This window comes from Chamaea fasciata, unplaced genomic scaffold (assembly GCF_029207755.1).
Source record: "Chamaea fasciata isolate MVZ Bird 193981 ecotype frontalis unplaced genomic scaffold, bChaFas1.0.hap1 SCAF_15, whole genome shotgun sequence".
In the NCBI taxonomy this organism is placed as follows: domain Eukaryota; kingdom Metazoa; phylum Chordata; class Aves; order Passeriformes; family Sylviidae; genus Chamaea; species Chamaea fasciata.
Genome location: NW_027094100.1, coordinates 10,918,496 through 10,934,169, shown reverse-complemented (window position 1 = coordinate 10,934,169; position 15,674 = coordinate 10,918,496). Strand labels below are relative to the sequence as shown.

At 42.7% G+C, this 15,674-nt stretch overlaps 1 protein-coding gene across 2 annotated transcripts in view; it reads right to left on the bottom strand.

Moving 5' to 3' along the window:
• GALNT10 (polypeptide N-acetylgalactosaminyltransferase 10) overlaps nucleotides 1-15,674 on the bottom strand; it is an 80,968-nt gene that overhangs the window by 15,135 nt on the left and 50,159 nt on the right. For both annotated transcript variants that reach the window (XM_066196889.1, XM_066196890.1), the window contains exons 5-7: nucleotides 7,414-7,599; nucleotides 5,707-5,890; nucleotides 4,678-4,795 (exon numbers count right to left, since the gene is read on the bottom strand). In XM_066196889.1, the coding sequence (XP_066052986.1) occupies nucleotides 4,678-4,795; nucleotides 5,707-5,890; nucleotides 7,414-7,599 (488 nt within the window). The remainder of the gene's footprint in view (nucleotides 1-4,677; nucleotides 4,796-5,706; nucleotides 5,891-7,413; nucleotides 7,600-15,674) is intronic.

Here is a 15,674-nt window from a genome sequence, read left to right as displayed (position 1 = left end):
ATTCAGTCAGTATGCTGTGAAAGCAGCAGATAATATGCCACCTATTCTCTACATGGGAATGTTATGCTGATCCAATTCCCTTTCTGCAATTTCAGAAAACAATGTCAGGTAAGACAGCTGAACCTCTCCTCTCAAACACACAATACAATGCTACAGTTGGTGTGTGAACACAAATTATCTGGGTATACAAGGTTTATGGTTTCCCAAGACTGCACCATGATGAGGCAATGCTTCCCAAGAGAGGATAGTTAAAGCCTTGAAAATAAAGCTGCTTCTGCAAGACACAACAGACATGAAGACCACGGGATGGACCAACAAAGAGCAGCTGGCGGATTGTGTGAGCACACACTGAAAGATGGGAAGAAAAGGACACAGAGGGTAAAGTCAAGGGAGTTCTCTGCATAACAAAGTAGGTGAGAGGATGAAAGCAAGGGCAGTAACTCAGGAAAATTGTAATCCTCTATATGGAAGCATCAGCTGCTCCTGCTGCTGGGACTTGGTGCTCTGAGAGATTAAAGGTAGCCTGTGAGGCACTGGGATCTGTGCGTGTGCACAGCACCTTCTCACACACCACACACCAGTACAGCTCCTCCTCACAGTCTGGAGCATTTGAGAGTAATGACAGCACTTTCTCATAATCACATCTCAGGGAGTGGAGGGGAGCACTTCCCTGCTGCTGCTTGGTGGGAGGCTGTTTAGGAATCTGAACCAAGAAGAGGGTGAATAGAGGCAAGAAATTCAAGTCAGTGATCTGAAATGGATCTGTGCATCAAGAAGCCACCCTGTACTGCAGCTGAGAGCCTTAGAATTAAGCAGCATGTGCTGGCTAACAAAAAAAAAACAAAAAACAACCCACAAAAAACCCAGCAGAATGCCCAGCCTGTTCCAATGTGGGCAAACGTGAGCTGCTGGAAAGTGGAGTGAGGATGTGCCTGGAATAAGCAGTGCAGGCTCACAATCAGCACTAACTTCAGCAACACAAGTAGAAACACTGTCAGAAGGGATCCCTTGGCAGCTGCACCAGAACTACACACCTGCCAGAGCTCAGTGGCAAAATGGGAATCAGAAACGTGCTGCTGGCATGGGGCAAAGGAGAGGCAGGCATTAGACATGTGAACAGAAGCTGTGCAGCACTTGGGTTTGTTGGAAAACATGTAACATATTTTGTGCTGTGGAAATCAGGAACAATCCACATTCACGGTTTGGGTAAAGGATCTGGAAAAATGCAATGACCCACAAGAACCAGAATAAGTGCAATGGCTCTTCTCCTACTGCTGAAGAAAGAATTGAAAACCACAAGTACTGACCAGCTCTTTTGTCTCCCTTTTAATTGTTCTTTTCAGGGCAACTGTCAATTTGGGTTGTTTGCATCGAGCCCTTTGCATTTTATGAAGGCTTTACAATCTCCAAATTACAAGGCAAACATTTCTAAAACTGAAATGATTTATCACCTAGAGGGGGACATTCTGGATCCTCATTCTTTGCTCTTCAAGTAGAGTGTGCAATTAAAGGACTGAGAACCACATCACTCAGATCTGAGATACAAAGTACATCTATATTTATGCCTACACAAGTCAGAGACATCCCTTTTTACTCTTCTATTTCCCCATAACCAAAAAAATCAGAGACTATGTATTTATGGAAGAGAGGCGTGAAGCAGTTTAGAGAAGATTTATGTAAGCCAAACAGAATAGAAGCCACAAAAATACTGGAAAACAGGCAACACCATCTCAAATAAAACTGAGTGTAGATAAGTGCTGTACAAAGTAGCACTTGCAGAAAGGAACAGTTTAAATGCTTCACACATACTGCTCCAAATTAAATGCATTTATGTAAAAAAAAAAAAAAAGAAGTGGTTACGTAGGCAGCTATTAACTTGTTTAGAAGAGGAAAGGTTCATTATAACTTTGGGTAAAGATTTGAGTTTTGCTCACACAGTCAGGAAGATAAAAAAAAAACAGGAAAAACTGTAAGAGAGGAGAGGTAAGGAAGTGCAAAGGACCCCACCTCAATGAAGCCTGCTGAACAGAGGAACCACAAGGCAGCAGAAAGGAAAGGTGACAAACGCCCCAGAGAGACAGATGTGAAGGTTTGTTTACCCTTTTTCCAAAATACAAGAACACACTTCAAGGTCAGCACCTGGGAATTCACCTGTAACTACCACTGGAGATTGTGATCTGCCTGTTGTGTCTGGGGTGACGTGACCAGGAGCACCCTGACTGCAGCAGTGCTGGCTCAGAGACACTGAGCTGCTCTGGGTACACACAGCTCAAGAGATGGAAGCAGTTTTCTGCTTGAATATGGAATGGATAGATCAACTCCTTCATTTATAAACTAGAAATTTCTGTTTTAAGGGATTGCTAAGACCCAGAACACAACAAACCAGCAGTTAAGGTTAGAAAGTTCACCTTAATTTTTCTGTCCCTCCTACATGCAACGTTTCCTAATGACGTTTGATGTACATGTTTCATACAAAGTGCAAGGCTTCTAGAGTTTTAACCACCCTTTAGCTAATTTTTTTCTGAGGTTGGCTTGCTTGAAAATTTCTGCTCAGAAGGAAGCAGAGCCAGCTGATAACAGAAATAGGTATGATTTCCAAAAAGAAAGGCAAGAGGGTCCTACATAAACTTGTTTATTTCCAGTTTCTTGGCAATAGAACCCTGTATTTTAAAATAAAGGCAAAACCAGCAAAGGACAGTCTATGAATGGCCAAAAAAGGAATATGTTTAAGGGAAAAAAATTAGAAAAAAAATAACCCCCAAAGAAGCCCTCTGCTCCTTGTAAGGCTCGAGAAGGCCAGATCCAATGCAATGGATTACAGGCCAGCAGCACAGAAGAGTATCTGCACCCACAACACCCAGGGACAGGAATAGATTCTTTGTAAAGCTCAGGTCTAACTCTGGCATGCTTAGAATTCCCGTGAGATAATAAATAATGTGAAAGCAGGTACCCCACACCTAAAGCCAGAGATCTAAATTATTTAACAGTGCACCTTTAACCAGAAAATCTCAGTCAACTTTCAAAGGTAAAAACATAGCTCTGAGCTCACCAGGAAATGTCATAGCTTCATAAATTCTATGAACAAACCTTCTATTCTTGCAATTCCAGCAGAATTATTAAATCTATCATTCACAGATGAATGTATCAATTTATCTTAATTTCTGAAAATACACTGGGCCTCTTTCAGTGAAAACTTCATTTTTCTGTAGCACAATGAAAGAAAAAAGGGGGTCTTTCCAGAGATTAATTAAAGCAAATTTATCCCTTCATAAATTACCATCTCTGGACTGAAATAACACACAGTGTGTTTCAGAGGGGATAAGCAAACAGATGAATGAAGCAGTCTTATTTCCTGCAGATCAAGCAGTGTGACTGTCTGCTTGTGGCACTGGAGACAAAGGGCTTGCCCAGTCACTGTCATCACTCTTGGAAACCAGAATTTTCAGAGAGGAGGAGGCTGAATGCTCCCCTCCTGCAGAGAATGAGAGCCTTACACAATGTCATTACATCCAACACAAAGATGAAGTGGCTCTAACCACAATGACACCCCCAGAGAGGGTGCCCGCACCCCTCCCTTCCTGCCACTGTTACAGAGGACAAGGGACATCCAAGGTGACTTGTGGGTTCTGGTGAGGAAACGATGTCTCAAAATCAGTGTCTTTTCTCCCACTGTTTGCTGCCCAGTGGCACACTGGGTGTGTGTAATCTGTTTTCTGAGAGATCAGCCATGACTTGTCAGGGGAGACAGGCAGAATTTTAGCTGCTGAAGCCAAACTGTGCACGACATCCCTGCTGTCCTCTAGCCTCATGCTAAGGTCAGTTAGCTTAGATCAGTGGCAGCCGGACACCTGTAAAATTAAATATTCAACCTCTGAAAGAAACCTCAAACAGAGTTTAATGTAGACATCTTTGCTCAGTTTGGTCCAGCCTATGGGAAGGATTGCCCCCACTGAAGACCTGCCTTCAGGGGCTTGCGACATTCTGGTAGGTTTTCCAAACTGAATTTCAGAATGCCAACCTAACACAGGTATCAGCAGTCTTGGTGGGTTACAGTGACTTGTTGCTCTTTGTATGCATTTTTAATCAGCTGGCTAACTCTCAAAGCCCTCCACTGACCAGCTCAGTCATCAGTCAGGAGCAGAACTGTCCCCAGGCCAGGCAGATAATGATCCAAAGTCACTGCCAGCAACCATAATGACTCCAGGTTTTGAAGATTTCTTCTTGGATAAGTAACAACCTGAGTTCCTCACAGCCAGGGGTCAGCTGGATTGACTACAGACAAAGCTGTTCTCCTCTCTGAGAACTCAAGCTGAGGACTGAGGTCCTCCCGGAACGGGAATCCTCCATCCCTCAAGGAGGAGAGTATTTCACCACCTTGCCAGGGTGAGCACTAAGCAGCCTCAGGGGCAGAGAGCTCCACACCAGCTGACTTACTCTTGCGGGGAAGAGCTGTGACCACAGAACAGGGATTACCCAGCTAATCCTGCTCCAAAACTGACCCTCACAAGTCACTGCTCACATCAGGGCTGATTCTTCTGTGCACTGTCTTACTACTCCCACCTTTTCCACCTTCAGTCACACGCAAAAGTAAGGACAAAACAGATCATTCACATTCTGCGCCTCGGAACAAATTCTTACTTTTCAAAACAAAAGTAATTTCCAGAGAACGTGGCTCACCTTAAAGGATATTTCATACTGCTCTCCTCCCCATATCTCCAGACCTGCATCATACCCTCCCAGCTCCCAGAACCACTTTCTATCGACTGCAAACAGTCCTCCAGCCATTACAGGAGACCTTAAGGAAAAACCAGACTCCATATTACAAACACATTCAAAGACACACATCTCTAGCTAAACATTTAAGAAAACAAAGCAAGATTTGACAAATACTCTTTTCACCACCCAGTGTCCCTGGTGCCTTTACAGCCCTGTCATTAAACATTAAACAGTTGTTTTGGTGTCATCTACTGATTTCCCACTTGCAAACGAAGAGGACTAGACCAGGCTCCCTTCAGAACCTGCCAGTGCCTCTCCTCCAAGCAGGCAGGAGTTAACCATTAGGTGACAGGACACCACCTCAGCCCAAGGGATCTGTAAGCTCCACACACAGTGCTCTGCTTCTGTTGTAGGGTCGAGTCTTTTTGAGTTTGACCTCAAAAAGTGTTTTGTTGGTTCGTTTTTCTTTTTTGTTTCTTTTTAAACACTACAGAGTATAAAGGACAGCAGAACTGTCTCAATGTTGGCAAGCACAGCAACAGCAGAGCACAACTTGATCACAGATTTACTTCTGCAGTGCACTGTAATAATCAAAATTGCTGTAATTATTCTGCTAGGTTTTCTTCTTCCCCCACCTGGGAATGACACATAACCCACCACTGATTTGTTGTTTTTGGCAGAGCATTAGGGATACTAAGTTATGTTTGAAAGATCTCAGTAATAAATGACCACATTAATTGTTACACATTAGTTTTCAATGAAATGTTAACTTCTGCAGGAATTAACGTGGCAAAAAACAGCAATGAAAAGGAGAGTGTTCACAGCTATATACAATGCATTTCTTTTAAACCAGCAAAGCAAACAGCTGCCAAAAAAGCAAGTAGCTTAACACCAGCTTCTGGCTTTTGCTATGCTGAGGTGTAAACCAACCCTGCAGCAGGGTGTTATTTCATTAGCTGGCTCTTGGCACTCTGCGTTTCAGTAACTTACTCAAAGGGATCGCTGGGATCAGGTTTCTGTAACTCAGGAGGAATAGGGATCCTCTTGTAATACATCTCCCAGTCAAAGGCCCCTCGCATGGCGTCTCCCGCCTGGGTCTCATATCCAAAGTGGTCGTGATCAATAACATCGATCATCGGGCAAACGATAGTCTTGCGGTTTCGGGCAATGCGATCTGAAGATTGGAGAAACATGTTAGAAATCCTGCACCAGCTGGTTCCTTCGACCATGAATTTACAAAAAAAAAAAGAGCATCAAAATATGAAGTTGTTCAAGAGTGACACAGCTTTCTTCCTATTCCTTCTCTCGTGAGCAGAGGCTCCAATTGATATCAATTTATCTGCTACTTCTGCAATCACTGAGAGAAAAACACCAGGCACCAATCACCCAGAAGCAGAATGGGAAGACACAGCCACACTACCACAGAGAACTGACTGCCAGGCTAAAACCAGACCTCTTGTACTCAGTGAGCAATCCTCATTTCCACAAGTGACCAGGATGTGAACCCCTTCTGTGCAGATACAAATCCAGGGAATAAACCCACTGCACCACCCAGCCCTGACTGCCACACCAGAATCTGGCAGGAAGTGTTTCAGACTAATGGCGTAAGTACTCTCACAGCAGGCTCAAGAATTGCAAGTATTACCTCCTCCCCTCCAAGCTTTTCTTCCAACCAAATAATACAGCACAGGATAAACTCCTGCATAAACATCTGGAATTTCTTAAATGCTTTATTACTGAGACAGTGTCTTGTTTGAAGTTAGCTCTCAGAGCAGAGGCGATAAAATGATGTTTCAGCTTCCAAAACACATCTCACAGAAATCCTTTCCGTGCTTTAAAAATCAAAGCATCTTCTTCGTGTTCTCATTTAAATGGCATTGGAGCTAATTCTGTCCTCCCTCCCTGGGGCTCGTAAAGCTGCAAATGTTTCAAACTATTGCCAGATATAAACTGTAGTGAAAGCAACAGGATAACCATCCATCAATTCTGCAGGAAAATCTGAGTCTTTCTTAAACCTCTGCTTGACTCCTGTTGCCCCAGCCTATTTGAGAAAGTCACACCTCAGAGAGCTCTGACAGGTCACTGACAGCAGGGCTGTGAGGGAGTTTGGCGCCGGCCGGAGGCAGACAGGTACCAGAAACAGACGGCACTGTCCCTTCAGTTAGTCATCCTTGGAAAGAACTGACACCTCCTCAGAGATGGAGTGCTGCCTTGGAAAAGGGTGCCCATGTTCTACAAATACACACCAGCAGCTCTCATTCACAAGAAGTATTTTTCACAGCTTTGCAGACCATGAAGTTAAATATAGTTATATAGGAGATAAACCCTTAAAAGCTACTCAAAAACTGTACCTAAAGATCTTTTCTGTATCATAAAGCCATTCCTCCCTGCAAGCTGTTGAATGACCATGTGATAGTTTACTCTTCTAGCAAGCTGTAAATTATTTAAGATTTCATTTAATGAGGAAACAGAAGAATGTAATTTCTGCTCTTTAATTAACAAAAGCATATGACAAGGTTACTGCACAGTGCAGGACTCCAGAACAGAAAAAAACTCCTGTACTAAACACTACAAGTTGCCAACAATACCCTTGAGCCTTACAGTTGGTTTTATGATATTTCATCTCTCTTTTAGCCACTTACAGCAGGAGGGGGAAAGCAGCAGGTGGGAATAATTTCAACAACCCCCCTCACTGACCTAGGAGAGGTGGCAGCCAGTTGACGTTGGCCTCGCAGTGGGAGTCCAGGAAGGTGATGACGTCCCCGATGGCCACGGAGGCTCCCAGCATGCGGGTCCGGATCAGCCCTTCCCTCTTCTTGGTGCGCAGGATCCGCACGTTGGGGAACTGGGACATGTAATCCTCCAGACGTTTCTTCAGGTGCTCTGTGTGAAAAAGGAGACAGTGGGACACTGCAACAACCAGTCCCTTTAAAAACGCTGCTCTGTCTTTACCAGGAGGACATGTCTTTGGAAGTATGGCCTCAACAGGCAACGAATGCAGTAACAAGGAAAAGGAAGTAAAAATTACTTCTTTTAACTGCCTAAGCAAGACTTTTGAAGATGTTCTGAAACTTTAGAAGCAATTAGAGGAGAAAAAAAGAAAGGAACGAAGAATATAGGATGAGAAAGAAAGCAGCAGAGGAAAAGGAATAAAAAGACAGCTGGCAGACCCTGAGCCAGGATTCTTGGACACTTGCGGAAAACCACTGTAATTTAGAAAAGACACAGGGGAATTTGTTTTCAGAAGCAAACCACACTCAGGGCATTTAAGTTGTATGTGGTTTCTTCAAAACACACAACATAACAATCCACTCATGCATAAATAAAGCCTAGGAAAAAGCCTAGTCAGACACCCCTCCAAGCTGCAAGGCAGGCACAGCCACAGAGTGTATGGGGATGGCTTCCTTAAATGCTTAACTGAGGACATTTGCATTTAAATATGAAAATATTTACACTACTGAACATGGACTGGAGCCACAGCTGAATTAACACAGACAGGGCAGTCACCACAATTAACAAGAATTTGAACAGGAGAGCTGCAGAGAAAGATCACTGAGTGATCAAAACAATGGACAGCTTGTTCCAAAGTGGAGATAGTAAGTTTGGTCTGCATAACGAGAGAGGGGAACACAGCTGTCTTTACATCAAAGAGTGAAGCGGCAAAGAAAAAACTGAAAATAGGCTGAGCTGACGCTGGCCTCATCACTAATAGGTTGATCTTTTAGGCATCTGAAGTTTTGACAGCAAAGCCCATTCAGAGGGTGCCAGGGATTGTTCATTAATGCCCCACACCACCCACTGCAGTCAGCAAGGCATGCAGGAAAGAAGCCTCACTAGACAAAACTTAGTATGTTACATCTAAGCAACTAACTCTTAAAATCTCACAGAACAGAACTAGAAGCAATCACTGAAATACAAATACCCTGACAGGGTTATTTGCCTTCTGTAGGGAACACATCCTCTCCACTCTGTACAGCACATCTTCCTCAGCTTCCAAAGGAGGCATGAAAGGCAGGGGCTGGAAAGGCCAGCAGCAGGAAAGTGTCCCTGAACAGGGCACCAGGGAGGCTGGGCATTGGAACAGCTGACTGAAAAGAGCAAAGGAGCAAATAAACTTAACCTAGTTATGAGCTCTCCCCTTGTGCTGACCTGGCAACTGAGAGAATGGCCAGAACCCTGTGGTAACACACATTCTGTGCCTGCTCTTTGAAGCAGCCGTCATGTGTCTTCCTTCAAACATCACCCAAATATACCTCCTTGCTTTTGAGGTATTCCCAGCAAGCTCTTTGCCCTGTTCAAAGCTTTGTTTAACATTCCCCAGGAGTTTTTTTTCACAGATCCATTTTAGTGTTTTGCCTGACAAGTGTAATTGTCCCATAATATCTACATAGGTTTCCCTCTCAATAGAGCCCTTAGGACTTCTTGATGTCTAGTGTGCTTTTCCCTCATCCTTTTCAGGTCTCTTCTGAATAGATCCTCTCAAGCAACCAGAAATTTTGTCCACTCAATTACAGATTTTTCAAATAAGGGCCTTCCACAGAGACTAGACATATTATTAGTGCAGCTGCCTTCCTCCTGAGGCAGTGGGTAGACTTAAAACGAGGAGAAAAAAAAAAAAAAAAAGAAAAAAAGAAAAGGAAAAAAAAAAAAGAAAGAAAAGCTACCACTGTTTAACATCCGAGCTCATCCCCTGCCATTGTTAGTTTGTCACAAAAGATTGTTTCATCGCAGAGAACAAACAATCCTCACTTCAAGCATAAATCAGCCAAGCCCAAACCAGGATGCAGACTTTACTTAATGCATCCAAGACAAGATAAACACGACAGTGGCTGCTGATGCTCGTTATAATAAAGGAGGGAACTGTCACACAGACACTCTCAGTCTGATTTCCCTAACAACAGCCAGAGATTGATAACAGCAGAAGACACTTGGAAGATCAGACTACACAATACTTACATTATCCAAGCCAAACCTATAAAGCACTAGGAAAAAAAAAATCCAAAGCTCCAAACCAATGGAAAATATAAAGAGACTTTCTTCAGCTCTTTATTTTAATGAAAATGAGAATATGAGACTGTGAATGATCCCAGAGGATGTGTATTCATCATTTCCATTTTAGCATCACCTGCCTTTTAAAACTGTTCTGGTTTGTGGTGCAATTTCATTTGTGGTGACACCTGGGGCAGCTGATGATGCTCAGGTAAGCTGCTCCTCCCAACTGCTGCAGAAAAATCCATGTTGGGTCACTGCATTTTGTAAGATTAAGAATTCTCTGTCATGAACTCCAAGTGGACAGAGTTTACTGCATCTGCTTTGCCTAATTGAAGAGTCATAGACTTCTGAGCAACCTCACAATATACAAAACTCAGTAAAATGTGGTTTTCAGAGAGATTTCTTATTTCCTTATCCTTGTGCAGCTGCTCCTGCCACACAGCCTGGCTTCTATGCACCCACACAGAAAATAGTTATTTCATTCTGTTTCAAATATTGTCCCAATTAAGCCAAATTTTGCTTTAAAAAGAAAATTTAAAAAACCCAAACAAGTGCCGTTAACTGCTACAAAATTTAATGAAGCTTTAAAAAAATATATTATGGAATCTTGTCACACTGAGTAATTTTTATTACAAGGGCAATTTTCTTTAATGAAAGTTGTTAGGTGAACTGGATGGATTCCAATGGCTGTGCCTATCCTGGGAAAAGTAACACAGCCCAAAAATATAAATGAGAGTAAGATTATTTGCAGATTAAAAACTATTCTAGCAGTTTTCTAACACACTTTGCAATAAAGTTGATGTACAGTGTATACATTAACAGTACCAGTCAAGAACTGCTGCTTTCTTTACTTTGAGCTGTAAATAAAGCTGTGTGAAGACAGCAGAGAAGCTTTAACAGGCAGCGTGTTTTACAGAAGCAGCCCTAAACTTTCCAAAATAAGGCATTTTTTCCCCCTAGGTCAAAATTCTGTGGTGGTCTCACTGTACTTCTTCCTACTGGCCTCATTCAAGCAGAGCTGCCCTCAGATCCCTCTAGTCTGGTGACCACTTGTAGCATGGCAAGGACTTTCCAAGACTGGAATTCCTCATATCCGGTTGACTTTTCATTCCAGCAACACACTCTGCCACCTGAAGAGGCACCTAAGAAATTGAAAAACAAGTATATGCAGAAGTGGGAGACAGAAGAGTCCAAGGAGTTGGTTTTTTGGGGTTTTTTTAATAGCTTATAGTCCCTGTAATGGCTCTGTAGTATTTGGCAGGGAAGGGAGTACCAATATTTGCCATAGAAAAAAAAACCCAACTAATTTTAAATATCAGCCATGACTTGAAACTATTAAACTGATTTATGTCCTGAGAAAGAACTATGAGTGAAATGCTTCTCCTGTCCTCCCAGTGCAACATTTCATGGTTCATATGATACCATCAGCTTTGGTTTCTGAATTTTTACACTGTACAGCACATCTGCAGCTCCAGTGCCTTTGCCATATGTGTATCATCAACCCAATCCAGAAGGAACAGCACTGCAGAAACCGGAAACTTTCCCAGACACCTTCCCACGTTACTCAGATGCCATTGCTAACACCAAAGGTCTCTCTGCCCTACAGGATCCTGGCTCCTGCTGAGGTGCTTTGCTTTAGTTTACACTCAGAAGCTTCAAGATGTGAAGATGGGAGAGCCACTGCACTCTGAAAACGCAGGGAACCTCTCCCTCCCACTGAAGGGCACAGGAGGACAGGACTGGAGGATCTGCAGAATTCCATTTTAGGCAGAAAAGGACCGTTTCCCTTCTCTGCAGGTTATTTTGGCTGCTTTCCAACACCAAAGCCTGAGGTGCCAGCACGCATCTAGCATTTGTTTACAGGTTACCCCAGCCTGCCATCCCTACCCTCCCACACACAGACACGCTCGTTGAAGATTACAAACGAATCCATTCATTTTCACTTGGATACTTGGCCCTAACGTGCTGTTTAACAATTTAAGAACGAATTATACTTCTTCCTGAATCCATCATAATGTGCAAGACAGGCCTCCCTGAAATAGAAGACTGTAAATCATTGAAATTAACTTCTCTCCCTGTTTTGGTGCAGATGAGTAATCCTTTGAAACAGCAAAATGTGCTGTTATCCAAACAGGCAGCACTTCCACTAGTTTTAATTTTCTTTCAATGTTTTCACGCTCTGATCAGTGAAGTTGGTTGGGAGGATAATAAATTGATTTAACAAATTGTACTATGAGCACCAGTCTCAGTAATAGAAAACTGATTAGGCTGATCACAGCTTTCCAAGCTGAATCTTCTTACAAAGAGGAAAAGCCCTGAGAAGGGAGAGAATTAATATTTGTTGCTTCACTGATTCCAGTTCTGGGGTGGACTCCAAAAAGGGAGGGGGCCCAGTTTCCACTGCCCATTCTGCATCAGCAATGGGTCTCAGCCCAACGCTAAAAACAAAAACTGTGGGGGGAAAAGGGTTTCTGTGCATGGGACAATAGCTAAATGTGTACCATCCCACATGAAAATATAGCATCATTTGGACTTCACAAATATTAAAAGGGTTTGCTGAAAAACTTACTGGTTTTGTTCTCCTTCTAAATGGTTTCAAACCGAGCTTCTGTTTCAGGTACAATAAATTGCACAGAAGTGGAAGAATGAAGCCCTGGAAACAAGCCAGGTTGTGAGTTAGTGGAGAAAAGACCACGGGTGTGAGCCTGTGCTGTGATAAACTCAGGTGCATAAACTTCTGCTGTTCTGCCTGTGCCATCAACTCATCCTTCAGTTTGCAAGGGGAACTTTCTCAGTGCTTCCTCCACCCTACAGATGACACCCCAACCCTGCTCAGGTATCCTGCAGGAGATACTAGCACTGAATGCAGACACAAAGGTGTCATTTTAAAATGGGAAAATTGACACTTACTGGCATTAGTATATAAATACACCCGGACCCCAGGGTAAGTTTAGGAGGCTGCATTTCCAAGCAGGGAAATAAACAGGGAGTAAACATCTTAGTGACAGCACAACCTCTCAATCTTTTAGAAAAGTTTTATTTATAAAGGAGTCTATTCCAACTGCTGCTTTTTGAGGGAATCCAGAAAAATCCATTTACTCATCTTTCCTTCATGCTGTAAAGGTTTAAACACCTTTGGTTCCTCGGGAGCAGTGCAGCCAACCAACCTGTGGTGTATGCATCACTTCTTAATTCCTGCACACTGACCTTCTGGCCAAACCACAAGGATCAGTTTTCCCCCCTCTGCCAGAACCCATCTCTCCCACGGGGAACAGTCAAGTCATTCTCATTAGTTTACTCTTCTCCTTTCCCATTTCATTAAATATGTATCAAGATTAAAGCACCCACTTAGGTTTTTTCCCTCTTCTGTTGACTACATCTCATCTAAAGAGGGTGTTTTGTGACTCTCAGTCGTTTCCTGTTGATTGCTTTTAACCTCAGAGCTGCTGTGCTGGCACACACACACTGGAGAGATGCAGGTTTTGGCCTACACAGCCTTTGTAGCTGCAAACCAGGGGTGAATTCCTTCAGTACGCTTATTATTCAGCTCAAGTTTGATGTAGCCATGGTGACTGGCAAGGAAGGGCATTGCTGTCCCAAATACTGCCTTCAACCCAAGGAATCTCTGCGCTCATCTTAAGGCCACATAAGTGGCTTTGACTGTCCAGTTGTTTAACCAAAGGAATGCCTGCACTCTAAAAATATTTAATTGCCTTGAACCTACACCATCAACTGCTTTCTGGGCACTGGAGAGACAAGCAGGGGTGCAAAAGCATCTCAGAAGCTTTTTCCAAAGCCTCCTCTGTGCCCAGGGTGCATGTCAGGATACAGCCACTGCTTCCAGTGACGTTCTGCACAGCGTATCATGACACGAACCTAAAGCCTATGACCAACAGCAAGGCAAAACTTGCCATCATTTGAAGAGATGCAGGCAGAGGAAGTGTTAAGACAGTTCTTACTGAAACATTTTGGAACATATCAAAGCTGTGAGATTAAAGCCTTAAAAGTCACTGAGTTTTGCCGGGGAAAAAAAAAAAGAAAAGAAAAGAAGATGCCAAAACAAACCAGTCCTTGGAGAGCTGGCTTTGTACATGAATAGTGCTGATAGAGGCAAATAACTTCTTGGCCTGAAAGTATTTGCTCTGTGCAAATCATCAAAAAAGGAAATATTCCAGAAAGAGCACAAGGATTGACAGAGAAATCTGCTCCAGACTTTTGTCTTGTTAGAGAACAGTCCGTTAGGCCTGAGATGTGACTCACTTGAAAGTGGCTTTGATTTGGTAGGAATGCATCCCTTTGGATCCCACAGGCTCTGATCTCAAGTGTCTAAGTGAGGAAGAACAACTATGAAGCCTAAAATTAATAGCAGAGAACTACAAAGTTTTTGCTCTGGGGTTGCAGCCAAATTGGAATATTGAAAAACTAACTGATAATCCTTTGGTCCTACTATGATGCTTAAACATTAATAACCATGACGGACAAAGCAGAAGGAGGTCTGTCCTGTAGTCTGTGTGTCAGAGAACAGTAAACAATGGATTGGGCAAATGAAAAAATTAGCACTACAGCTGCAGGGAGAACACACTTGACTTGCAGTAACAAACTATGCCATGCCAGAAGTATAATTTACAAACTAACACTTTACTCTTCCTCTAGACCTCTTCACCATCAGCTCCCAACACTCTGGTTTACTTTACTCACAAGAAATGCAGCTATCACAGTAAGTCAATGACATCTGCTAGAAAGGTCAATAAATCCATTAAATCCTGAAGCACAAATCCAGGCCTGTTCACAGCTGTACTGATACCAAAACTAAGCCATCTTGTGGGCAACACCATTCTCAAGTAACACATTAATTTTATCTGGATGACAGAGGACAGGGCAGGACTGATGGCTGAAGGTACCTGCTTGTAAATCTGGAGCTTTGGCTTCCCCCTGCTCAGCACAGTTAAACTCCACCAGTGCATCCCTCTTGTGGGTAACAGGCAACAGTGGTCCTCAGGAACTGATGCTACACTGAGAGAATTCTGTGACATTTCTTCACTAAGAAAATATACCTGCGATTAAAACTAGAAAAGGAATGTGGTTTGGTTTATCCACTTTTATTTTTCAGTTGAAGCAGCATGTAGCTTCCAATTTTCTCAAAGTGAAGTTTCCACCTTTATCATGAAGTCCCTGTGTGGAACAGCTGCTTTGTTAATACACCTCCAAATGCAGGTTTAAATAGCAGAAACTACGATTACCAGTAATAGATATCATATATGGGCAGAGGGTGTTTGAATCACATTTCTAATTAACTTCTATAGAGGAGCAGCTGTAAAGCATTAAAATGCTGATTTGCACTGCAGCTGGCAGATATCTAGATTTTTGACTCCGAGCAGATGAGGACATGTACTTCAAGGTGAGGAGAATAAAATTAAAGCTGTTTTCCTGCAAAATTCCTCTAACAGAAGCTACATGTGTAAGGTTTCTTAGTAGCAAGCAATGCACTGAGATTTACTTAATGAGCTGTAATGGAAACTCTGCTCCTCAATTATTTATTTTTTTAAACTTTAGACTGCCAGACATCCTTCACTACACAATAATTAGCTGAGAAAGAGGTCACAGTAAACTTGACCTTTTAAAGCCACCTCATCTCCTTTCTAGAAGAATCTTTCAGCTGCAGCAGCTGATCTTAAAGAAATAAATACAAGATGATGAAAAGTAAACTGGTTAGTTAATTTAGGCTGTCACAAACAAAGCTGCAGTAAACAACTACAATAGGCCCTCGTGCCTCTTAGAACACCAGAGAATAAACTTTTAATGCTCCCCAGCCACTGCCTAATGAACAGTGCAGGTTTTAGACATCCCTTTATGAAGGGAATACGTGAGTACAGACATTAAAGACGCATTAAAAATGAATACTCAAAAAAGGGAAAACATAAAATTGAATCTCATCCACATCTCACTGTGATCCAAAGCAGACTCTG